Source organism: Pleurodeles waltl, chromosome 6 (assembly GCF_031143425.1).
Source record: "Pleurodeles waltl isolate 20211129_DDA chromosome 6, aPleWal1.hap1.20221129, whole genome shotgun sequence".
Taxonomy (NCBI): domain Eukaryota; kingdom Metazoa; phylum Chordata; class Amphibia; order Caudata; family Salamandridae; genus Pleurodeles; species Pleurodeles waltl.
Window position 1 is genome coordinate 1,109,822,385 of NC_090445.1, and position 26,428 is coordinate 1,109,848,812.

The following is a 26,428-nucleotide window of genomic DNA, read 5'->3' on the forward strand; positions in this document are numbered from 1 at the left end:
TAGCACGTGTCGCCAGGAATAATGGATACCACCATAAAGGCCAAAAAGAGGAACTGCACTGCCTGAAGAAGAGGGAGTACGATAAAAAGAACCCACAACATCCACTGGAAAAGAAAGCAAGAACCCATGAACAACCGCACGGGGAGGAAGGGAGGAACCAGTTCAGGAATGAGCAGAAAGGAGCTGGCAAGAAAACAATTTGAAATAGAGGAATGTACCCCCTAGTGAAGTGTACAGTAACAGTACAGAACTACATTATAATAAGTCTGTTTTTGTTTTAAAATGTTAGGTAAGCACGGAACCACCAGGATGGGGAAGCCAGTGCCTCTAAAGGTAAAAGGCACAATCATTGAGCTAAGGCGTAATGGCCCTGGATCAATGTGACCAACAGTGGTTACAATAGAACCAAGAACACCCTAAATTACAGGGAGTGGAACATGGAACAAGCACAATATGAGCCCGTATCAGAGGAAAAGCAGTAAAATGTAGAACCCATTGGAAAAATGGGAAAAGAAACCTTCCTAAAATATAGGAAGGGACAGAGGGGAAAGACCCTACCAAAAGTAGGCAAGAATTATCTCCCGGAGGAGTACAACAATATATTTCACATTGTGAATCAAACAAGAGAAATGCACAAAATAGCATCTACTACCAAAAGCTCAAAGAGCGAATGTTGACATGCAGAGGTACTGCTGAGGAAAGATTTCCGGATCCAGTCTGACGCCTGGGGAGAATTCTAAGATAAGGAACCTGCGGCTAGTTGTCTCTATCAGATTTGCAGGAACTCTAGGTCCAGCAGCTTACACACCTTTGTATTCAGACAAGCTGTTCAGAACTGCAATTCTGCCGATGATAGTAACACATTTCAATGTTGGGAAGACTATTACTGCTCTCACTTTCTTTGCCTCTCCTCATCATTCCAAAGAAGAAGTGATGCTCCATCATTTAGACCCCCAAATATTCCTCAATTTCGAAATATGTTAGTTATTTGGAAGCTTCTTGGGAGAGAAGAAAGGCACAGAAGTGAAGAAACAAACAATCTCTCAGGTGGATTGCCCTCTGCATAAATATGTGCTACGTGCCAGCTAAGAAGCAGCCAACTGAAGGATTAAAAAGCTAATTTCACTCAATCCAAGGTTGCTACAGCAGCACTAGCACAAGGATACCTGCCCTGGATTTCAGTCAGACTGCTATGTGGGCATCAGAGCATACGTTCAGAAAGCATTAATGAAGAGAAAGTCAGGTCCTTCAGGATGGTCATTTTGCAGGGCTGTTTGATCTGAGCCATTCCACAGACTCACTGCTTTGGAAGGTACTTCTTTGGTACCAATTCATAATGTGTGAAATATATTATTAGAAGTATTCATCAGAAAAACAAGTTACTTACCCTGTAATGATCTTTACTCTAAGGGCAGATTCGTCACTGATCCTCCCTGTTCCTCGTTCCGTGGAATGAATTATTTTTCAATCTAAAAAGGTTTCAAACTAGAGACCTGCACTGGGTTATTACTAAACCCAGTTTGCCGGTGGGCCCCGCGCCTGAGGGCGAGAACAAGCCTTCAAACACAACTGACGTCTGGGCGCCTGGATGGCACTTACATGTGGCTCTGCTTGTAAGTGGAATGACATTGATGCTGCGGCATGTGACGCTAACTACTGATGCGTAGTAACACTGTTTTTGAGTTTCCGCATCTAGACCAGATACCTGGTGGGATATTCATAGGGAGAGGAATCTGTAGTTCGATAGAGTATCCACCAGAAAGAGCATTAAGGGCCAGATGTAGCAAAGGTTTGCGAGTCGCAAATGGCCCGAATAGCTATTTGCGACTGCGCAAAATCAGAAATGGGATGCAAAAATCCAATTTCCGACTCGCAAAAAGCGATGCGAGCCGTTACTGACTCGCAAAATGTGCAACCCCATTTTGCGACCCGCAAATAGGAAGTCGCAATTTGCAAGTCGCAAACCATATGCATTTGCAACTCGCAAATTGCGACTAGTCGCAAAAAGCCCAGTTTGCATGTCCCATTTACCACTAACTCAGAGCAGGTGGTAATCATTACCAAAGTATAAATGGAGACCCAGAAGGCATCTGGGTTACTCAAGGTGGCGGAGATATACCTGATAGCAGTGAGGAGGAGAGACCACGCAGCCCAGCAGAGGAGGAGGAGGAGCCAGAGACAGGAGAAGATTTACAGAACAAGGCAGACTCTTTTTCAGCAAACTGAGGAGGAGATTTACGACAAATACCGACTTAGCAGCGCAGCTATACTTGAATTGAATTACTCAAACCACAGCTAGAACGCCAGACTCTGCGCGGCTGCGCCATCCCTACGCATGTGCAACTGCTATGCTCACTGCACCTCTTGGCCTCGGGGAGCTATCAGGGGGTCATTGCTGTGGCAGGTGGGGTATCTCAAAGTGCACTATCAAGATTCCTCAGGGCATTCCTAGATGCCTTACTCACACACGTCTCACTTCATTTACCTACCCAGGAATGAGGCAGAAATTAACAGCACCAAGCTGGACTTTTACCGGATTGCCAACTTTCCCCATGTCATAGGGTGTGTAAATGGGACACATATTCAAATATGCCCTCCTGCAAACCTGGAATATCTGTTCCGCAACAGAAAGTGTACCCACTCACTCAATATTCAGGTTGTTTGTGACGCCCATTATGTCATCACTGACATTGTCGCAAAATTTCCAGGCAGTACCCATGACTCCTACATTTTTAGGCACAGCGGGATACACCAACGAAAGGAACGTGGGGAGTTTGGAGACAGATACCTCCTAGGTAGAGCTGCATACACCTTGTAGACATACACACAGATCAATGTGCACACCAACCAGGACTTTCTAACAGTGTACTGTTTGTGCCCAACAGGTGACAGTGCATATGCACTACGACCATGGATAATGACTCCGTTCTTAACACCCAGCAATGAATGCGAGAGGCGATACAACAGTGCACATAAGAGGACCAGGAACCTGATAGAACACACCTTCAGATTGCTGAAAGCAAGGTTCAGATGCCTCCACCGCAGTGGAGGTGCCCTCCAGTATACCCCCATTACAGCATTCAAAATTGTTGTCACATGTGCCATCCTGCACAATATTGCCACCCGACGTGGGCTACCTCTCACCCCTGCAGACCCAGATTCCGAGGATGAAGAGCAGGAACAACCACATCGCCATCATGGGGATCGGAGCATCGCAAATCAAGGCAGACTGAGACGGGAACACATCGCAACACAATACTTTGGAAGGTACGTGTCAACTTCAACCATACCCACCTACTGACCAAAAACTCAATTTGTTAAGTGGAACAAAAAAACTATTTAATATGGGCAGAAATTGAACTATTTACAATGACAAAATGTTCAGGGACTTAAAAAAGCCAACCATGCATGGGGCACATTGCCGTCATGTGCCCCAACATCAGGGACAGGGTTTAGTCTATGACCTACGGCGGCCTCTGCCAGCCTGGCTGGTCCCAGGTTGTTCTGCAGTGCTCTGCCTGGTACTCCCACTCCGGAGCACCCTAGTGTCACCAGCAGAGACACTGCTCACAGTGGAGCCCTCTTCGCTGTCCTGGGGGGTGTCCCCTGTACCCCTGGACACATGCCGTGCCTCCATTAGATCGATCACATGGGTGATCCGGCCCAGGCCTCTTGCCACATCCCCTGCAAAGTGGCCCATTTCCACTTGGAGGCCGGCTGTCCTTCTTGACAGGCCAGTGGTGTTAACTGCCAGTCTGCCAATTGAAGAGGCCAACCTGTCCAGCCTCTGGAGCAGCTGGTGGTCCCTGCGCCGCCCACCCTCGCTCTGTGACAGTAGTCCAGCCACCAGTTCCCGCATGGACAGGGCTAGGTCCCCAGTGTTTGTGCCAATGACATCCAATTGTGCATGGAGCTGCTGCATGCTGGTCTCATTGCTCCTTACAAAGCGGTGCAGAACCCCACTAATTCTCCCTAACATTTGGTTCTGCAGGCGCTGACCACGTAGCAGTTGTGCCTCGGTCATGGTGGTCAATGGACGCCCGGACTCAGCCTGCAGCCCTGCTCTCCTCAAACTGCGTCGCCTGCGCAGCGGTGGATGCCCTGTGAGCTGTACCGTGGGACTCCTGGCTGTTGCTGGCGCAGCCTTCAGAACCACTGTTGCAGCAGGTGTAGATATCAAGGGGATGGTGTTGGTGGTTCAGGTGGGAGTGGTGGCAGCTCCTGTGCTTTCCTCATGGGGCTGGCTGACTGTTGGCACCTGGCTGCTGTGGCTTGTGGTGGGGTCTTGTGGGAGACCTGTGGGACATGGGGAACAGACTGTCAGTGTCTACTATCTGTTGCACACTTCCTAATAAACATTTGCCTATTGACTGCCAACTTGACTACATTGCCCATAATGCATCATTCTGGTGTTTGCTACCCTGAAATTGAGCTATCTTGGTTGTGCATGCCCCTGTGTACATGGTGGGTGGGGGTATGGCATTGATGGGGGTACAGGCATATCACATGGTACTCACCGGTTGATGTTGTGGGCTCAGAGGTGTCCAGATCTCCGAATCATGTAACTGCCTCCTGCTCCAGGGTCTCCTCCACCCTTTCCTCCAGGGGTGTGGGTGGTGGTATGGATGATGGTCCCCCTCCTGTGCCTCTCATCTCCCGGAGCCTTTCTGCCACCCTCTCCGTGGTCTGGGAGCGGAGGTCATACCACCTCTTCTTGATCTCATCCACACTTCTGTGGCTGACCCCCAGAGAGTTCACTTTTTCCTGTATTTCCAGCCAGAGTTGTTTTTTTGTTGAGTCTGGCACATTGAGGGCTGCCTTCCCAAAAAGATCATCATAGTGCTGACAGCATTCTTCTGTCAGCACCTCCAGCTCCTTCTCAGAAAATTTTAATTTCCTCTTTCTGGGTGTTTCTGCCATTGTAGCTGCTGTTCCTCCTGTTGGCTGTTCAGCAGTTTAAAATGGGTGTGGTCCTTCCTCCTCCCAGGTGTATTTGTAAACTTCCTGGCTGTGATGTCATCATCGTGTGCCAGGAAGTGTTTCCAGAGTGTTCTGGAGTGGTTTCTGGAGTGTTGTGCAGCACCTGCAATCAATTTACATGGTACTCGCAATTTGCGACACTCACTCGCAAATTGCGAGTCCGTTTTTTGTGCGGTCGCAAACAGCGACCTCGCAGACAGCGGACTCACTATCTGCGTTGCGACTCCGGATGCGAGTCGCAATTTCTCCACGGAAATTGTACCTGCATTCCTATTAGCGACACGCAATTTGCGAGTCGCACATGCTCGCAAATTGCGAGTCGCTAATTTTTTTGTACCTACATCTGGCCCTAAGTAATCTAATCGCACACAGCTGCCAATGGTCTCTGTTCAGTAGTTTATATTTTGGCCTTTGGGAACAATGAAAAATAACATAGTGAGCCACTAAAGAGGTTGTTGCATTGGCCCGATGTAAGAAAGTGGCTTATTGATAGAGGGTGGTGGGTACTTACCTCAAGTAGTAATCACAATCCTTGTCAAGATGAACCACTAAAGTCACTTAATTAACCTGAGCTCAACCCCCTGATACCTAAGGCGAAAAGCATACTGGCCTAATTTCAAGACAATGTTTAAACAATTTGTGCAGTACTAAAAGCAAAAATAAAGATGAAATGCAAAACAATATTCCAAAACAAGTTAGAAAAAGTACAGTAACGTGTAATAAACAAAATGACACAAATCCCATAAGGACAAGCAGCAATATGAATTTTTAAAGTTTTAAATAAACAGCGCCAAGTAGCTCAAAGTGCCAATGCTAGTCAATGGTTGTGTTAGAACAGGACCTGGGCACAAATTGACGTGGACCGTGATAAAGCATAGTTCAAATACACTAACAAGGTTTGTCCTGGTCAAAGATATTACCTTATGACTACTTGTGTGGCGGTTTGGGACTTAGAGTCTTACACTTCCAAAGCCCCAAATAATTTTTGTGCAGCCACTTAGAGACTCACAGAGCTGCAGGCAGGGTCCAGTGCAGGTAAAGTTCACGCTGATCAGCTGGGCAGTTGCAGATAAGGCCTCTTGTAGCTTGTTTTACCTCTTTACTTTGAAAATGAGATCAGCCTTATGACCCATGGAGTCCACTTCTTTGCCCTGAGTACAGAAGGGAGAGCAGGTCTGTTTTACAGTGGGTGCTTGGAGGTGCAGGATTTATTTATGCCTGGCATGAGCTAGTAGGTGATAATGATGTCTGGAAATGCCCTAACCAAAGGGGTAAAGTATCTAATGGCTAAACTTACCCACGTTCGGGATACTGAAGGTGGCTGAGGTCATCAGACACACTAAACTTGAACTCTGAGGGCTGGAGGAGTATGTAGAGAATGCAGTATGGTAATCCCAGTGGCCTCCACATCTGCCACTAAAATTAAGCTTGATGCAGTCCCTGCACCCAGAGCAACCTCAAAGACAGATGTCTGGTATAACAAAGCTGAATGTTCAGCAACCAGGTAGTAGATACACACAAACTGTTTTGGCATTCTGTTCCCTTCCTTTGAAGTGCGCCCCAAGTGTTTTACGTAAACCTAGCAGACCTGTCAAATAGGCTGCGACACTGTAATGTCAAAAGAGCCCCAATGTGACTGGGGCAAGACCTGCAGGTAAGACAATAGAAGGGCCATGCCCAGGTGTCAGCTAACATTTGCCTGTGATAGGGCAGGCTTCTTCGAAATGCTCCCCAAGTGACATAAAAAGCCACAGCAGACCTGTCAAGCAGGATGGGACATTTAAGCAGGTCTGGACACGTTAATGTCAAAAAAAGTACCTACAGCATCATACAGCTTATTCTGTCTGGTTCAGAGGGTTTATCTCTGCCCATTCAGGTCTGTCCATTGTTTGCCCTCAGGAGGCATTTCAAGTCATTCTCCCCCATTAAAATGCTAATTACTGGTTCGCAAAAGTGGGAGAGCAAATGCAAATGAGCCTCCTGAGGCTTTAGGCAGGGAAAAGCTAACTTTCTAAGTTACTTTCCCTTAATATCTAGTAAAAATCAGACTGCATCATTGAACTGGATTATTAATTCCTATTAAAAATAGAGTTTTAATTATTTTTCTTGGCAGTCTCATTCCAGAGGGTCAGCATTAAAATTAATATTGCATTCCAGCATTTTCACACAGAAAGGCTAGCCTTGTTATAGTGAAAACAGCATTTGGGGCCTTGCCAAGGTGTCAGCTAAAATCCGTCTGTGACAGGGAGGCCTTTTTGAAGTACGCCATAACTGCTATGAAAAGCCTCAGTAGCCCTACAAGTAGGATGTAAAATTCACCAGGTCTGACACGTTAATGTCAAAAAAAGGGACCCTCTGAGCCCCTGCATTGCATGCTCTACCAGGTTCAGAGAGGTCATCTTTGTCAGTTCTGATCAGCATATTTTTTCGCTCCTGGAGCAAGTTCACACCGAATTCATGCCTATTTACATACTAATTACTGGCTTGCCGAAGTGGGAGAACAAAATGCAGAATTAGCTTACAGGGGCTTCAGGCAGAGCATAGCTACCGCTTTAAAAGTTACAGTTCTGTAATATTTAGAACAAATTTGACTTCACTAGTTCATTGAAGTTCTTGACAACTACAAAAAATAGTTGTTTCATTATTTTTCTCCCAAGCCCCATTCCCGAAACACAGGATTAATATTCAATATTGCATTCCAATGTTTTTCTATGTAACAGTTAAATCTTTCACTGCAATAACATGTTTATTACTAAACTTTTACATGTCCCACTTCTAAATACTATGTACCCTGACTTTAGGGCCATAGGGCTTACTTAGGCGTGGCTTATCAATATTTAAAATGAAGGATTAGGCTTGTCAACAATGGTTATCTTGACAGGTGGAATTTTCAGTTAAAACCTGCACTGCCAGGGACAGGTAGCAGGTTTGCAGTCATGTTTGTACTGTCCCTGTAAAGGATAGCACAATGGATGCTGCAGTCCACTTGTGACATTTAACCTACAGGCTCTGGGCACACCTTGGTACTATATAGTAGGGACTTATAGGTAAGTTTAATATACCAACTAGGTAAGCTAAGTAAACAAATTAGGAGTATACCAATTTTACCATGTTGAAGGAAGGAGCATAAGCAGTTTGCCACTGGTTAGCCTGTATAAAGTGCACAGAGTTCTATAGCCAGCAAAAATAGGGTTCTGCAAACAATTCTGGGTGACCCTGCAAAAGGACACATTTCCAAGACCCTGTACATATGGTCTGAGCTTGAATAAAGTAAAACTATTTACTTAAGACAAGAATGTAAAACTGAAATCTTTACTATTCACAGGTATATCTAATGATGTAAAGATCTAGATTTTTCTTGGCCCTTACAACACAGACACTTCATGAAAGTTCACTGAAGATGCTGCTGTGAGAAGGAATATGTTACTTACCCAACAGACATCTGTTTGTGGCATGTAATGCTTTAGATTCATATGCTTTGCATAAGTCTGCCATCTAGTGTTAGGATTGGAGCTTTGTAAGTTGTTTTTGTTCAAAGAATCTTTTTATCTTTTTGAGTCACAAGATCGAGTGACTCCTCTTCTCTGTGATAGTTCGCATGGGCATTGAGACCTTTGTTAGATTGTTTTTCTGCAGGCAGGCAGGTGAGGTAACGTATATATATCATGAAAAAGAGATGTCCATGCAATGTATTTACATATTATATTATGTTATGTTCTACTACAATGACCACAATCTTCCGGGGAGGGCCCATGTGAATCGACAGCACTACAAGCCACGAACAGATGTCTTCCTGGTAAGTAACATTTTCTATTCGGTGGCATGTGTGGCTATAGATACACATGCTTTGCACAGACTGTAAAGCAATCCCCTCTAAATAAACTGTGGCTAGCCTGTAGGAGTTGGAGTACCTTGAAAAAGTGTCCTGAGGACTGCATGATCAATATTTGCCTTCTGGCGAGCTAAAACATCTACACAATAATGCTTGGTAAATGAGTGTGGTGTAGACCAGTAAGCAGCTTTGCAAATATCTGCTATTGAAATGTTTCCCAAAAAGGCCTTAGTACCACTTTTTTTTCTGGTAGAGTGTGCTTTAGGAGTTGTTGGTAATTGTCTTTTAGCTTTGAGTATACTCGACTATCCATCTAGCTAATCCATTCTTTGAAATGGGATTAACTCTGTGAGGCATTGAAAAAGCTACAAAAAGTTGTTTTGATTTTCTAAAACTTTTTGTCCTGCCAACGTGATACATAAGAGCTTGTTTAACATCTAGTGTGTGCCAAGCTCTTTCAGCGACTAAATCTGGCTGTGGGCAAAAAACAGGTAACTCAACTGACTGATTGATATGAAATGATGAAACTACTTTAGGTAGAAATTTAGGGTTTGTCCTAAGAACGAATCTATCTTTATGTACTTGGAAAAAAGATTCCTCTAAAGTGGATGCTTGTATTTCACTTACATGTCATAATGAAGTTACTGCTACTAAAAAGGCAACTTTCCATGAAAGAAATTGCAAAGAACAGGAATGCATGGGTTCAAATGGTGGACCCATAAGTCTAGTAAGGACAATGTTAAGGTTCCATACTCGAGCTGGAGGAACCCTGCGTGGAATAACGCTCTGAAGCACTTCCATAAATGCCTTAACAGGAATTCTGAAAAAATAAATAAGTTGTCTGTTTTGGAGGTAAGCAGCTATAGCTGCTAAATGACGTCTAATAGATGAGTATGCTAAATTTGCCTTTTGTAAATGTAGCAAATAAAACGATGCTTGAGTGGATCAATGTGTTTAGGTTGACAGTAATACACAAAATATTTCCATTTTGCAGCATAACACTGTCTAGTTGTAGGTCTATGTGCCTCTTTGAAAATGTCCATGCATTCAAAGGGAAGTTGTAAATATCCAAACTCTATGACTTCTGGAGCCATATCGCAAGTTTGAGTGTTTTGGGGTCTGGGTGTCTGATTTGACCTCTCTTTTAAGTCAAAAGGTCTGGTCTGTTGTGAAGTTTGTGATGGGGAACCACAGACAGAACCAACAGTGTTGTGTACCAAGGTTGACGTGCCCATGTGGGAGCTACGAGGATAATGGTGAGTGATATTTGTCTCAATTTGCGAACCAGAAATGGAATGAGTGGGAGAGGCGGAAAATTCATAAGCAAATATCCCTGACCAATTCATCCATTGGACTGAGGGTGTGGGTATTGGACTGAGGGTGTGGGTATCAGGACGCAACGGTTTGGCATTATGAGTTTTCTTCAGTGGCGGAGAGATCTATTTCTGGCGTTCCCCAGAGGCGAAAGTATTGGTGAAATACTTGTGGGTGAATTTCCCGTTCGTGGACTTGTTGCGGCGTCCTGCTTAACAGGTCCGCAAACTGATTGTCCATTCCTGGGAGATATTCTGCCAGTAATTGAATGTGACTGTGAATCACCCACTTCCAAATTATATGAGCTAGAAGGGACAATTGAGATGAGTGTGTCTCCCCCTATGTTTCTATAAAATCACTAAAGGTGTGGGGTAGTAGGAACTGAGGGTAGGACTGAGTCAGTGTTCCCTCAGTAGGCGGTGTCAGTTAAGTAGTTTTAGGTTCTAAAGCGGGGAAGGCATGGTTGGAAAGTGTCCAAGCAAAGGGGTGCTATGTTGTCCTACAGGGGGAGGGGGGAGTTCCCTTACGGACTAGGTGGTCTCACACACATAATAGTGTCTTGCTTCATCATTTGACCACCTAGCCCCACCCAAGTAAGATGATACTACTTGGGCGGACTCAACCTCTTGGTTAAAAGAACCAGAGGGAGTGCTGAAATTAGACTGACTGGATAATTACAGAGATCCAGAAGGGGTGAAAATAAAATTACCAAGCATGTCACCAGTTGCTACTGCTAGTTTTAATGGGGGTGCATGCTGGTAAGGCTAAGAACAGGGGGGAGAGGCTCATTCGAGGATAATGTCTCTTGGAGTCTAAAAAGAAATACGTATGACCAACATGTTTCTGCCCTCACAAAGTGCTGGTAGGTCAGGGGCATTCGTCAGGGTCGGAGCACACGCAGTAAGTGAAGTGCTCAAAGTGAATAATGTATGGCCTACCTGAACAAGTAGTTCACGGTGTGGTAGGTCTATAATAGCTGATAGATAAACCACAAATTAATAAGGGTGAAAAAGTGGCACGCCACTGCACACAACACAGCAATAGGTGATAGTGTATGGAAAAATTGCACTCACACACACATGCAATCGTGACTTACCCCGGAGTTGGGGGCGAATTGCCTCTGGTCTGGCTAGTGCTGGGGGGGGGGGGGTTCCCTTGTAGTCACACTCTGAGGAGATTGAGGGTTTAGCGGGGGAAAGAAAAAAGAAATAGAACGAAGACAAACAGAACATCAAGGGAAAAGAAGGCGAAAGGAGTGAGACAGAAAAACAGAAGAGCAAGGGACCCAAAGCAGAGACAAGAGAAAGAGAAAACAGGGAAAAAGAAAAGAAAGAAATGAAGAGAAGAAATAATAGAAAAATAGGAGAGAGCCAGAAGAGAAAAGGGGGAGAAAAGAGAGAAAGGGAAGAAAGGAGGGGGACAAAAGAAAAGAAGACAAAACTTGAGAAAAGTAAAGAAAGGGAAGAAGACATAAGATGAAAAGGGGTGGGGAGGGGAGAAGAGGAGACAGAGAAACACAAAGTGAAAGCCAGGACGAGAAGGAACAGAAGGCCACTAAAGAGAGGAAGAGTGGCAGCAGGTCAAAGAAAGAGAAATCCAAAGGGCCAAGGAGGCCCAGACTTATCACTCCAAAGGGAATACCGAGGGGGGTACCTACATGCCGGAGCCAGGCCGCTTTGGTCCTGACTGGAGGGCTAGCCTAGTACTTATGGTGGACACAGCCAATCGGTGCAAGGCTGGGGGCGGCAGACAAACAACGTCGGAAATGTAAAGCAGGTGTGCCTGGTGTCATTGTACGTCGTGTGTCCCGAGTTGTGGGAGGTTTCAGGAACACCTGTTCCCCGGCTGCGCCCTCTAAGGGGGTTGCGCCGGGCCGGGCACCATGCGAGGCCGTATTAGGCCCAGTGGGGCGCGGCCGGCCGCGGGACCCATAGGAAATGGAGTCCCGCGGGGTAGGGCCGTGCCTGAAGAGAATGTAGCTCTGGGAGGTGCTCCAACCACGGCGCAACTATGTTTCTGCAGAAAATACATAGTTGTCATGTTGTCTGTACAGACTAGAACCACTTTGTGAGAGATTTGTGTCAGGAATGCTTTGACAGCTAGGAAGATTGCTAGCAACTCTAAATAGTTGAAGTGATAAGTCTGTTGAATGGGATCCCATTTCACTTGTATTTGAAGGTTGTTGCGGTGAGCTCCCCAACCCTTCTGTGATGCATCTGTTGTGAGTGTGATCTGAGGCACAGGGTCTTTAAGGGATCGCCCTTTTGACAGGTTGGTGGGATTCCTCCATTGCAGAGAGCCGTGAGTCTGGCAGTCCAACAACGCTACATCCTGAAGATGACCCTGTGACTGAGTTATACCCAATAGCTGCATCACTAATTTCACTGTGTAAGTATGATTCTCCTGTAACTGAACCAGGATATTTTGAGAAGTCAGAATTCTTGCTGGGTTTGGATATGCAATCCTGAGTGAGCATTGAGAATTTATCCCAGATAAGACTGTATTTGTGAGGGATGTTTCTTGGAAAGTAAGTCTCCTTTTAATTGGAACAGGAGGAGAAGCATTTACTTTTCCTGTTCCCTTCTGTATATGAATTTTGTGCTGTCGAGCATCCATGACTTCAAAACTAGGCTCCACAGAAGAAGTCTCTTCAGTAGAAACTGTGCCAAGCGTAAATTTTCGGTTCCATAATTTTTGGTACTGAAGTCTTTTTCGAGCCAAAAGTGTTGGCTCCTAAGTTGATGGTGATGGTTGCTTTTCGACACCAAAGTGGTCGATTCAAAAGCTCGACTCCACCATGCTGGAGATTGAGATGGCATTGAATCTTTGGTTGGTGCCGAAGGCTTATTGGCCTTTATGAATTTCCATGCCGAACTGGAGGGTGTGGGCCACTCAAATGTTTTTTTCAGATCCTACCATGGCCCGAAGGCAGTGGAGGACCGATGACCAATTTGGAAGTCTTTTTAAGGGTTTTTGCGTGGTGAGATGGGGCTGGTGCACTCATTTACTGCGCTGCTGGAATCGACTGGCTCTCAATGTCAGAACCTTGGTCCAACTCGGATGGAAAGGTCTGCCTAGTGTCCAAATACTTCTTGTGCGTGTTCTTCTCAGAAATATGTTGGGAGTGTCATCTGTTGTTTTCAACACCATTTCTAATTGATGCGCTCTTCAGTCCCGAAGGGACTTTTTGGATCGAAAAGTCCTACAGGCATCACAGGTCTCCTCCCATGTTCCGGAGACAAGCACAAATTACACACCAAGTGCAGAACTGTGCACAGAAATTTGTAGTGACATCTAGGACAGAATCTAAACGGAGTACGTTCCATTAGCCTAGCATTTTTTGACAACAGTTGTGGACGACCCTAAGGGCGTTGAATCGACCCAGACAGTGAAAATTGGATTGATTAGTTAAAGTGTGGAATAGGTGATCGAAAACTATACCGTTGTTGTTAGAAAGATGGAAAGTAAATTTTGAAAGAGACCAAACTGAGATCCACCGGAGCGAGAGGAAACACGTCCAAACCTCATGGCAAAGAGAAAACAATCTAACAAAGGACTTGATGCCCATGCGCACTATCACTGAGAGGAGGAGTCACTCAATCTTGCGACTCGAAAAGATTCTTCAAAGAAAAACAAATCGCAACACTCCAAGCCCAACACTAGATTGCGGACATATGCAAAGCATGTGTATCTACAGCTACACATTCCATCAAACACAGAACTCAAGGGCTCCTCAACTGTTTACCTCCTCAAACGCAAGGAATCCACATTCCAGAATATGGCTTCTTCTTGCTTTGATAGTGGGAAAGCACAGCCCTTATTTTCTTGTCACCCATTATTTCAGATTTAGAAATCTGGACATTGAAAGTGGACATATTTTCTTTAAGTGATAGCTAATAAAGCTTGGCCTAAGCTCTGCTGAATGGTAGTGTTTAAGACTTTCTCCTTCAAATCAGCACCTATCAGAAATAATGTTTGCCACACTCTATACACAGTAAACAGTCAAATGCAGGAGGCAAACTTTCTCTTAATGCCAGTATGAAATGTGACAATGGGGAACATTAAAACAACAAAAATATAAAAGTTCCTCAGCTAAGAACTCGGCCCACATCAAATCAGGGTAATGTTAAAAATGCATTATTCTGGTTTACATGATCCACTGGCATTAATGTAACAGGAGATAGATAGGTAATTATGAGTGCACTTTACCTTTGAAGGTTTTCCCGCAGATCTGACAAAAGTGTGGCCTTCCTTCCTGGTGTCTACTCGCAACATGTCGCTGAAGAGGGCCCTTCTCTGTAAACCTCTGTTCGCAAAATTCACAGCTGAATGGTCGTTCCCCAGTGTGGGTTCGATTGTGTTTATCTAAACTTGCTGCAAAAAGAGGAAATATCACTTTCCATAAAATCGCTAAAAAAAAGTACTACATCTACTTTATTTTCAGTCTTCATTTTCCACTTACTGCTTTCTTTGCTAGTGGAGTCTAGTTTCACAATATTAACATTTCTCTAAAATAAAATAGAAATTGCTTAAACTTTGCTTTCCCTGTGCACATCATACAAATCCATATCCATTCATCTACGTTACCTTGAGATAAGTTAAGAGCATGCTAGGACCAAATCCAACAGTGAATAAAGAAGATTTCTGTGCCTCAGGACGGCAACAATAGAGTAGTCACCAAAGATGAAAGTATGGGTTGTTAAGCCCAGGTAGACAGGGGTGGCTACCCTTCCAGTCTTACACATGGAAAGCTACCTCAGAAACGGCAATGTTGATCAATGTCCCACTACAGCTCATACTTTCCTATGTTGATCTAAAATAATGTGATATTTTTCATGTGTGGGTTTTCGACATTCGAGTGCTGATTATTTGCTACCGTTGCTTATTTTCCATATACTGTATTTCTATTGCAATAATACTTTGTACTGAACCTGACCAAGGATGATGTGACATGCCAATAAAGGAATGTTTTTTTCTTTTTTTTTAAAAGGAGGGGGGGAGTGGCACCAACGAAGTTCAGGAACGTTTAAAAAAAACTGAGCATAATACTCAATTTCAAATTTTCCTTCATCTACCAAATAAACACGAGGACTATCATCCAATCCAACCAGATGAATGTACTTCAGAAAGATTGTATTCCTGCAGTTCGACAGAACTGGACTAAGCAGCTTTCCCAGCTCTAGCCTGACTAGACTGTTGTAACTGACTATGAAGTAAGATTTAAACCTCAGAACTTCTTGTGCATGGCATTTGGAGTAGAGTTTCAATATAACTTCAAATCAATACAATCCAACCATTCCCCAGACAATTTGAAGATCTGGTTACTGAGCAGCAACCAGACATTACAACTTCAGGACAGACAGATAGAGGAAAACTATTGGTCTACTTTTGGGGACTTCTACTGATAATCCTAAACACTGAAATATTCTGCCCGGCTTGGGATCTGGGAGTACGTTTTCAAAGAAAATGCAACTTGCTTTTGGTTTTCATTAGAAAAGCCATATCTTCTTATTTAACTAATTTAGGCAGGCAATTTCAAAACCTCATAGACGCATTTCGTTTATTTACTTAATCATCAAAAGCTATTTAAAAAGTATAATCATCAGTTGAATTGAATGGTAAAAAAAAAAACCTTTCACAAAAGATTCTGAAAGGAAATGAAGGAAAAATAAGACAATGGAGCCATGCAGGCCAAACAATTGACACTGCACCTTTGATGATTCCCAGTCCTCCAGTATCCCCATAAGGCTCTCAGAAGCAGTTGCTCCATTTCTTTTTTTGCTGGCTCCTGGTGACAGGATCTGTGGAGCATCAAACTCAGCCTTTGTTTTTGACTTTTTTCCAATTTTTCTCGAGCCCCTAGAACTTAGAGTATTTTTTTGTACATTTCTTACTGGGAAATGTTTTCTTTTGTTATAAAAAAATTGCATCTCTTTTTGTGAAGTGCCCTTCTCGAGGGAGATAAAAGGCACAATGAATCCAGATTCCTGTGATCTGGTAGAGCCCGGATACCTGTTACAGTAAACTGGATCCACATCTACAAACGGTACACTTCTGTTTTCACTGATATGGCCAGCTGTCCCACTCAAGTCCTTCAATAAGACATTTCAACCTATCCTTGAGTCCGCCGGTCCGCCAGTGCAATCCGGCCATGGTCGGTTCCAAAAAACTGCTACGGAAACCCCACCTTGAGTGTGTGCTCTCTTGGATCTGGACCTTGCACTGTCGAGCGTCAAACTTCTCCAGGATCGGTTGGTCTGAAGATGGGATAGTGAAAGACTGGCCCAAGTCGCTGGCTTCCAGGGTTCTCCGCTGCAATGCCCTCTGTGCTGCGATTTTCTGTTTCGAAAGCTTGGTCGGAACTGAAATTGAGGCTGAAGGCTGTCTGCTTGGTCCTGAGGTCCAGATCTATATTCAAACCATCTCACTGGCCTGTTTGACACTCTTGCCACCATTCACAGAGAAACACAGTACCTCTCCGTGCTCCATGGCATGCTGAAGACATCTTTAAGGAGCCAATCCACTCCAGGGTATTTCCACCACGGGTGGACACAAAGTACAAGGTGGGTCCCTCTGACCTACTTTACATCAGGGCACAGGTACCACCCAATTCCATTATGGCAACCACAGCCCATAAATGGGCTAACAGTCAGGCCCGCTGGGACTCTCCTTCCCCAGAGGAGGACAGTAAAAGGATTGATGTTGCAGGCATGAGAGTAGCAGCACATGCTACAAACCACTGGCTTATAGCCAACTCCCAAGCAGTTTTGGCCCAGTACAACCAAGCCCATTGGGATGAAATGGAGGAGCTCCTACAGCATTCCCAAGGAGCACCGCAAGATTGTCCAACAGATTGTTTCAGAGGGTTAGATTATCTCCAACAATTCTATTTTATTCACCCTTGATGCTGCTGACACATCAGTTAGCGGCATCAACACCAGTGTCCTTTCAAGGCAGCATGCTTGGCTGTATTCCTCAAGATTTTAATCTGAGGTCCAGGAGGCAGTCCTCAACATGCCCTTTGATAAACAGCACCTGTCTGGGTCACAGGTAGACACCGGCCTAGAGAAACTCAAAAAGGACATCGATACTGCCAAGGCCATGGGTGCCCTTCAGACCAATTCACAAAGAGATTTCTTTCACCGGCCTGGCTTTAGGGAGGCTTATAAATCATGTACATCAGAGGCGTCACCTCGCACTCTAGACAGCCTCCGTCCAACTACACTAGAGGTTTCTACACAGGCTCTTACAGGGGGTCCAACAACAAGGGGGAGAGGAAAGACCACCACTACAAGTGGGTCCTCCTCCACTGCCAAGCAGTGACTACCTCCACCTTCCCCAAACTACGCCCACCTCACTCTCTCCCTGTCATCCAACACCTGCTGGGGGAAGACTTCAACAGCTCTATTCCACCTGGAACGGAATCACCACAGACCAGTGGGTCCTTGCCATTATCTAATATGGTTATTGCCTGCAGCTCATAGCTCCAGTGTCTATGCCTATGATTTTGAAAGAATATCTTTAGTAACACACTCCATTAGGTGAAATTTCTATGGTACCTTTGGAAGGAATTGTTAGTTTGTAACTAATATCACTCAAAACTGCACACATGGTTACCTAATTGTAGTGGCTTGTATTTAACTTCCTCCGCAAACACTAATGCTATTTTGCAGGAGAGATATTTCAGTTCTGCTTTATGAACAGATTTAAAGTGACGTATCATCAGCTGTGACAGCACTATATTTTACGCCAAGGTGTTGGTGGATGGTTCAATAGCGGACAAGCCCCAAAAAGTCCTTTTGAAAATTCTTATACTATTTTTTCGACAACCAGGATATTTTATTAGAAGAGCTTCTAAAACATTTAAGCAGCTACCTAATATACTTTAACAGATGTGTAAGAAAGGCCTGATTTTGCAAAGTGCAACGGATAAGGTAAAACTTATTTTGGAAGAGGTGAATTTTCTTGTTCCAACACCATAAATAAAACCTTTAACTTTAATTTTTGGGTTTTGTTTGTGGTTTCTGCTATGGCTTTAGCCAGAATCTCTTTACAATCCTTTGGAATATCAAAATGTCAGTACTCTGTGTGCTCAGAGACAAGCCTATAAGTTTAAAAGTTTTAGATCCAGATGAAGTACTTGTCCTTTGTGCAGTCAATGCACTCAGGGGAATATGCTCTTGTTCTGATAGGAGAAATAGCTCAGCTTTCAGCTTCCGGAGACTGATATGAAAACACACTAATTTCCCCCTGATTTCCAGAAGATGCAAATGAGCTTCTTGCCCTTTCAGGGAAGCCTCTGTGGTCATTACATTACAAACTGTGGTACTTGTGCTAGGAATGTTAACCCCCACTGAAATATTTATTTCCTGAGTTCAACATTGCAGAGGAGCTTTCATCCTTAAAGTGATGTTGAACAGATCGTCGAAGGAACACTGGGCTTGAATCCATTGCTTGGCCAGCTTCTTTTGGAAATTCCTCTCATGTAGATGGCAAAATAGGATCAGAAGGATACCTGTTGACATCATTCCTAAAAGTGATTTGAACAGGCGAACTGAAACGGGCTGTCTTAGTAAAACCCTGTTGGAGATGTTGATTATCTCTGCACTTTCCACAGTAGGGTAAGCATTTTATTCCACTGTATCTAAGACAGCTCCCAGAAATGTGATCGTTCTGCATAGATGGAGAGAAGATTTGTCCCAGTTGAGGGTAAGTCCTACATTTTTGAAAAACCACAGACAAAGTTTGCTCAACTTTCTGGCTGCATGTCAAGAAGGAGCTTTCGCCAGCCAGTCGTCTAGGTAGAGAAAATCTGGGTGAACTTTACTTTTCAAAGATGTGGAAAATTTAGTCAGACACTGTAAAACTATGAGGGGCAGACTAGAGGCAGTGGTTTGGCTATACAAGTATATGGAAATATGCATTTGGGAGATCCAATGATGTCAAGTAGTCTTCGTGAGGTAGAATCCGGAGGATGTCTTGAAATGTGACCATGCAAAATAATAGTTTAAGGTATTTGTTTAATTTCTCAAGGTCTAAAGTTAGTCTCAATTGCCTGATTTTTTTCTTGATCAAAAAGAGACAGCCACAGAAACCTGTATTTCCCTGGGAGTAGGATACTTGCTTTGTGTAGGAAAATGGCTCTCTGTTGCAGTTACCCCCCACTTTTTGCCTGATACTGATGCTGACTTGAATGAGGAGTGTGCTCGGACCCTGCTAACCAGACCCCAGCACCAGTGTTTTTTTCACTAAAAATATACCATTGTTTCCACAATTGGCACACCCCTGGCACACAGATAAGTCCCATGTAAAAGGTACCAGTGGTACCAAGGGCCCTGTGACCAGGGAAGGTCCCTAAGGGCTGCAGCATATATTGTGCCACCCTAAGGGACCCCTCACCTAACACATGCACACTGCCATTGAAGATTATGTGTGTTGGTGGGGAGAAAAAGGCAAAGTCGACATGGCATCCCCCTCGGGATGCCATGCCTACAAAATACTGCCTGTGGCTTAGGTAAGTCACCCCTCTAGCAGGCCTTACAGCCCTAAGGCAGGATGCAATATACCACAGGTGAGGGCATAGCTGCATGAGCAATATGCCCCTACAGTGTCTAAGTCTATTCTTAGACATTGTAAGTACAGTGTGGCCATATTAAGTATATGGTCTGGGAGTTTGTAAAAAACGAACTCCACAGCTCCATAATGGCTACACTGAATACTGGGAAGTTTGGTAACAAACTTCTCAGAATAAAAAACCCACACTGATGCCAGTGTTTGATTTATTACAAAACGCACACAGAGGGCATCTTAGAGATGCCCGCTGTATTTTACCCAATCCTTCAGTGCAGGACTGACTGGTCTGTGCCAGCCTGCTGCTGAGAGACGAGTTTCTGACCCCCTGGGGTGAGAGCCTTTGTGCTCTCTGAGGCTAGAAACAAAGCCTGCACTGGGTGGAGATGCTTAACACGTCCCCCCTGCAGGAACTGTAACACTGAGCAGTGAGCCTCAAAGGCTCAAGCTTCATGTTACAATACCCCAGGGCACTCCAGCTAGTGGAGATGCCCGCCCCCTGGACACAGCCCCCACTTTTGGCGGCAAGTCCAGGGGAGATAATGAGAAAAACAAGGAGGAATCACCCACCAGTCAGGAGAGCCCCTAAGGTGTCCTGATCTGAGGTGACTCCTGCCTTTAGAAATCCTCCATCTTGGGTTTGGAGTATTCCTCCAATAGGATTAGGGATGTGCCCCCCTCCCCGCAGGGAAGCTGCACAAAGAGGGTGTCGCCACCCTCAAGGACAGTAGCCATTGGCTACTGCCCTCCCAGACCTAAACACACCCCTAAATTCAGTATTTAGGGGCATCCCAGATCCCAGGAAATTAGATTCCTGCAACCTGAAGAAAGAAGGAGGACTGCTGACCTACAAGCCTTCAGAGAAGGAGGAAGACGACAACTGTTTTGGCCCCAGCCCTACCGGCCTGCCTCCAACTTTGAAAACCTGCTCCAGCGACGCATCCGACAGGGACCAGCGAACTCTGAAGCCTCAGAGGACCGCCCTGTACTACAGGACCAAGAAACTCCCGTGAACAGCGGCCCGGTTCAAAACCAGCTACTTCTTTGCTCAAAGAAGCAACTTCCAAGGACTTCACGTTTCCCGACGGAAGCGTGAGACTCTACACTCTGCACCCGATGCCCCCGGCTCGACCTGCAGAAAACCAACACCTCAGGGAGGGCTCCCCGGCGACTGCGAGCCCGTGAGTAACTAGAGACGACCCCCCTGAGCCCCCACAGCGACGCCTGCAGAGAGAATCCAGCGGCTCCCCTGACCACGACTGCCTGTAACAAGGGTCCCGACGCCTGGAACCAACTCTGCACCCGCAGCCCCCAGGACCTGAAGGAACCAAACTTCGATGCAGGAGTGACCCCCAGGTGACCCTCTGCCTTGCCCAGGTGGTGGCTGTCCCGAGAAGCCCCCCCTGTGCCTGCCTGCACTGCTAGAGTGACCCCCGGGTCCCTCCATTGTTTCCTACCTGAAACCAGCCATCCTCATCAATAGTCATAAACATTGAATAGATTAGCAAGCCCATCCCTAAACTCTGCGGACTGTCCGATAGAAGTGCAGGAATAGATACGTATTATGCAAATAAATTTCTCAGAGAGGCCTGCCCCACTTGGGCATCCGCTCTTGCATCTGAGTCTAAACAGTAATGTCTAGTAAACGTATGCACAGACTTCCATGTAGCAGCCTTACAAATCTCAGATATTGGAACATTGTTAAGGAGGGCAGCAGTAGCCGCTTTTCCCCTTGTGGAATGCGCTTTAGGCCTCGCTAGTAATTGTTTATTAGCCAGCTGGTAAGTATTAACAATACAATAAACTATCCATCTTGATATTGTTTGTTTAGATGCTGCCTCTCCTGTCCTCAAATGACCATAATTTACAAACAAGAGGTTAGAGTGTCTAATCGATTTTGCCTTATCCAGATAAAATTTCAGCACTCTGTTCAAGTCTAAGGAGTGCAATGCTTTCTCTGCCGGAGTCTACGGATTGGGAAAGAAAGTCGGTAAAGATATAGTCGGATTGATATGGAATTCTGACACCACCTTCGGAAGGAAAGATGGGCGAGTTCGCAGAACCACTCTATTGTCATGAAAAACCGTGTACGGTTCTTTGGAAGACAAAGCCTGGATTTCGCTGACCCTCCTCGCTGAATTAATGGCCACTAAAAAAGCCGTCTTCCACGTAAGGTGTTGTAAAGAGGCCTTATGTATAGGTTCAAAAGGAGGGCCCATAAGTTTTGCCAATACTATGTTCAGTTCCCATGGAGGAGAAGATCTTCGAATGGGCGCAAAAACTTTTTTCAAACCTTCTAAGAAATCCTTGACTACAGGTTTCGTAAAGAAGGATTCCTGAGAAGGTGACTTGCGATAGGCTGTGATAGCAGACAAATGTACCTTAATAGATGATACCTGCAGACCGGACTTTGCCAGATGAAGCAAATAGGACAGTATGACATCCTCCTGAGCCCGTATGGGATTCTGACCTTGTTGACAGCACCATATGTAGAATCTCTTCCACTTAAAAGCGTAAGAACGCTGCGTGGAAGGTCGTTGGACTCTTTCAAGATGTTCATGCACTCCTGTGAGAGCCCTAGGTGCCCATACTGCATGAATTCAGGAGCCATGCTGTTAAGCTCAGAGAGGGTAGGTTGGGATGTAGAATCCTGCCCTCCATTCTGCTCAGAAGATCCGGTCTGCACGGCAGCCTCCTGTGAGGTTTTTCCGATAGGTTGAGGAGATCTGTGTACCAGAATTGATGGGGCCATTGTGGCGCTACGAGAATCATTCTGGTTCTGGATCTGTAAAGTTTGTTGATCACTGCCGGTATGAGGGGAATCGGCGGAAAAGCGTAGAGAAAATATCCCTGACCAGTCGATCAACAGGGCATTCCCTCGAGACCCAGGACGGTAGAACATGGATGCGAAGTCTGGGCATTTCTTGTTTACTTCGTCTGCGAAGAGATCCAGTTGAGGCCGACCCCATCGAGCGAAGATGTATTCTGCGACTTCGCCGTGTAGGACCCAATCGTGAGCGTCCTCTAGGTGTCTGCTCAGAAAATCTGCTTCCACGTTTTGTTGACCTGGCAGGTGAACCGCTGTAAGTGACATTCCTCTGGCCAGGAGCCAATGCCATATCGCTTGGGACTCTCGAGATAGGGGTAGGGATCTCGTTCCCCCCTGTTTGTTCAAATAATACATCGTGGTTGTATTGTCCGTTTGTATTAGGAGAGTTTTCCCCTGAATTAGTGGTATGAAAGACTTGAGAGCCAGATAGACCGCTCTGAGTTCTAGCAGATTGATGTGGTACTGCTTTTCCTTGTCTGACCACAGGCCCTGAGCTTGAAAGGGACCCAGATGAGCCCCCCATCCCTGAAGAGACGCATCCGTTACCAGAGTGTCGGATGGAATTACCTGGTGAAACGGAGCACCCACTGACAGGTGAGGTCTGTGCATCCACCATCTCAATGACTGAAGTGCTACTGCCGGTAGTCGCACTCTGTCCTCCCAGCGACCTGTCCTTTGGCTCCAGTTGCTCTCCAATGCCTCTTGGAGGGGCCTCATGTGGAGTCTGGCATTTGGGACAATAAAAATGCATGATGCCATGGAGCCCAGCAGCGATGTCACCTGACGTGCCGTAGGTGCGTTGGCTCTCAACAGGTCCTGACACTTCCTGTCTATTGAGGATAGTCGTTCCTCCGAAGGATACACTCTTTGGAGTTCTGTGTCTATGATAGCTCCCAGGTAGTGAAGGTTCTGTGTTGGAATCAAGGTTGACTTTTGGTAATTGACCTGAAGACCTAGAGACTCGCAAACTCCGAGCACAATGTCCCGATGGCTTCTCGCCTGCTCCGGAGAAGAAGCCTTCAGTAACCAGTCGTCTAGGTATGGATATATGAATATCTTTTGTTTTCGAAGATGCGCCGCTACCACTGCCATACATTTCGAGAAGACGCGTGGGGCAGATTTCAGGCCAAATGGTAGAACTCTGAACTGGTAATGCTGTAACGCTACTTGGAAGCGCAGGAATTTTCGATGTTTGGGAGCTATTGGGATGTGAAAATATGCATCCTGCAGGTCGATGGAGCACATCCAGTCTCCCTGATGTAGCTGAGGGAAAATCTGGTGAAGCGCTAGCATCCTGAACTTCTGTTTCCTTATGTATTTGTTCAGCAGCCGTAGGTCCAGAATTGGCCTGAAAACACCCTCTCGACCCTTCTTCGCCACCAGAAAGTAACGGGAGTAAACCCCCTTTCCTCTGTGCGCAGGTGGAACCTTTTCTATGGCATTCTTTTGTAGGAGGGCGAGAGCCTCTTTGCGCAGCAGGCTGAGATGAGATGGATTGCCTTTGGCTGGTGGCAAGTGTGGTGGAGGCTGTTTGAAAAGAAGAGAGTAGCCATGTTCGACAATATTGAGCACCCATTTGTCTCTTGTCATAGAGTGCCACTCGTGAAGATAAGCTGTAATACTTCCCCCCACCGGAGTGGTGTACAGTGTGGAGGGAAGCGAGATCTCATTGTTTGGTCGGCGCTTTCAGAGTGGACTGTTGAGGTCTACTTGACCCTCGCTCCCTTGTGTTCCTTCGCTGAAAAAGAGGGCGTCCCTGCCGTTGCTGTGACCTTTGGGACCAGTGAGGGGTTTGAACCCTCTGCTGGAAAGGGCGCCTGTGATAAGGCCTATACCTCCGCCTGAAATCTTTCTTTCTTTCCAGGCCCACTGCCCTCATGGTATCCACCTCGGTCTTCATGCGGGCCATTTCCTCGTCTGCATGGGCACCAAATAGAGAGTTCCCGGCGAATGGGAGATTCAGGATGCGTTGCTGTGCTTCCTGCTTTAAACCAGTGAGCCTCAGCCAGGAAGACCTCCTTGCACAGATTCCATGCGCGTACCCATGTGCAGCTAAATCCGCCCCATCTGCTGCCGCGCTGATAACCTGGTTGGATACCAGGCATCCTTCTTGCAGGATCTCTTGAAAATCTTGTCTGTCCTCTCTGGGCAATTTCTCTGTGAATCTATTGAGAGAGTCCCACAGAGAACGATCATACCTGCCCAGGAGTGCAGAAGCACTGGAGACTTTCATTGCCGAAGCCGCCGTCCTGCACATCTTTCTCCCCAGAGAGTCTAGATGCCTGCTCTCTTTATCCGGGGGGACCGTGGATGATGATGCCACCGAGTGGGTCTTTCGGGCTGCGGCTAATATTACCGAGTCCGGTGGCGGATCCTTCCTGAGGAACAAAGGGTCCTGTTCGGGAGCCTTATATTTCTTGAGAATTCTAGCCGGGGCAGATTTGAGCGAGGCTGGGGCCAGAAAAGTGTCCATGGTTGGCTGCAACAAACCAAGCACTAGAGGCAGCAGCTTTTTTGATGCTGATCTCTGTTGCAGAGTCTCAAAGATGATTGACGAGGAGGTAGATGGCTCTGGGACCTCTATGTTTAGTTTCTGCGCTCCTCTTAACAGCACCTCGTTAAACATGGTAATGTCATCCACCGGTGAGACCCTAACAGGTGGAGAATCTGTTAGGGTGGGGGAGTAACGCCCGACAGATGATCCTGACGACGACCAAGAGGGTGATCTTCTTCGTGAACGAGACCTGGATCGTTGTTGAGAACGAGACCTGCTGCGAGACGCTGTAGCAGGGCGCCCAGGCCTCGTGGCCGGTTGACGAGGAGCAGAACGAGCCCATCCTGCCCTTGCTGTCGGTGATGGCGTTCTTGGCAGGGATGCAGTAGGCGAGTACATTCGCGAATATTGCGAATCCGGGGAGGCCGCTGGTCTGTTAAGGCTCTCTAGCCATCTTGGAGAGAGATTGATGGGCGAGACATGCCCAGATGATGCCGCTCTTGAATGAGATGAGCCGCTCGGTATGGAGACCACTGGAGATGGTGCGGCCTTGTCTGGCGTGGGGCGACGTTCTACTCTCTGCGGGACAGGAAAAGCCTGTGTCGACGTCGACGGCTGTGTCGACGTCGAAGGGCGCCCCACCGGTTGCTCTTGCCTCGACGTTGAGTGTCTCGACGTTGAGTGTCTCGACGTCGAACGGCGATCTCTGGACCTCGACCTGCTCGCCGTCGTGTGCCTCGACGTGGAGCGGTGGGAAGTCGACGGGGAACAAACAGGCACTTTCCTACCTGCTGACGTCGACCTAGCCATTCTCTCCTGAGAATGGCCTGCTGGTTGTCTGGGAAGTGAAGAGGACTATGTTTTCTGCCTCTCCTGAAGCCCATGTAGCCTGATCTTTTCTCTGTCCTTCAGAGTCCTCTTTGACATATTCTTGCAGTGCTTACAAGTGTCAGGGCAGTGACTCTGAGGCAGGCACACTATGCACAGAGAGTGTGGGTCTGACTGGGCCTTCTTCTTCCCACAAGCAGGGCATTTGACAAAAAGTGAAGGCATTTTTCTGTCAGGAAAAAACTGCCAGGCTCAGACAAAGATGTTATCTGTCGTATGAAAAAGGAAAAAATGCTTTTTTAAAGGATTTTTCTGAGAAAAACTCAGAAAAACTGAGAGCTCAATGCTCCAGGATCCTCTCAGAAGAAGCCCGAAAAAAGAACTGACCTAACTGTGAACCAACTGTCACCTTTCCTTCACCCCTGAGGCATGGTGGGATACTGGAGGTGCTCAGGGTCTTAAAAGCACGGTGCCAAAGTTTTTATGGTTCTCCTGTGTTAACCTGCATGCAGCCTATTGGCTAAGAATGCTCCATTGTTTTTCAATGCAGTTTTTTTCTCTTTTTCTCTAGAGTTTACTG

The 26,428-nt window shown here is 46.1% G+C and overlaps 1 protein-coding gene across 8 annotated transcripts in view; it reads right to left on the reverse strand.

Annotated features, from left to right (window-relative positions):
* Nucleotides 1–26,428, reverse strand: part of ZBTB48 (zinc finger and BTB domain containing 48) — a 203,415-nt gene that overhangs the window by 21,302 nt on the left and 155,685 nt on the right. For 7 of the 8 annotated variants that reach the window (XM_069240235.1, XM_069240234.1, XM_069240230.1 and 4 more), the window contains exon 9: nt 14,336–14,500. In XM_069240235.1, the coding sequence (XP_069096336.1) occupies nt 14,336–14,500 (165 nt within the window). Of the gene's footprint in view, nt 1–5,914; nt 6,132–14,335; nt 14,501–26,428 lie in introns of those variants that run through there. The other variant, XM_069240236.1, reaches the window with a different exon arrangement.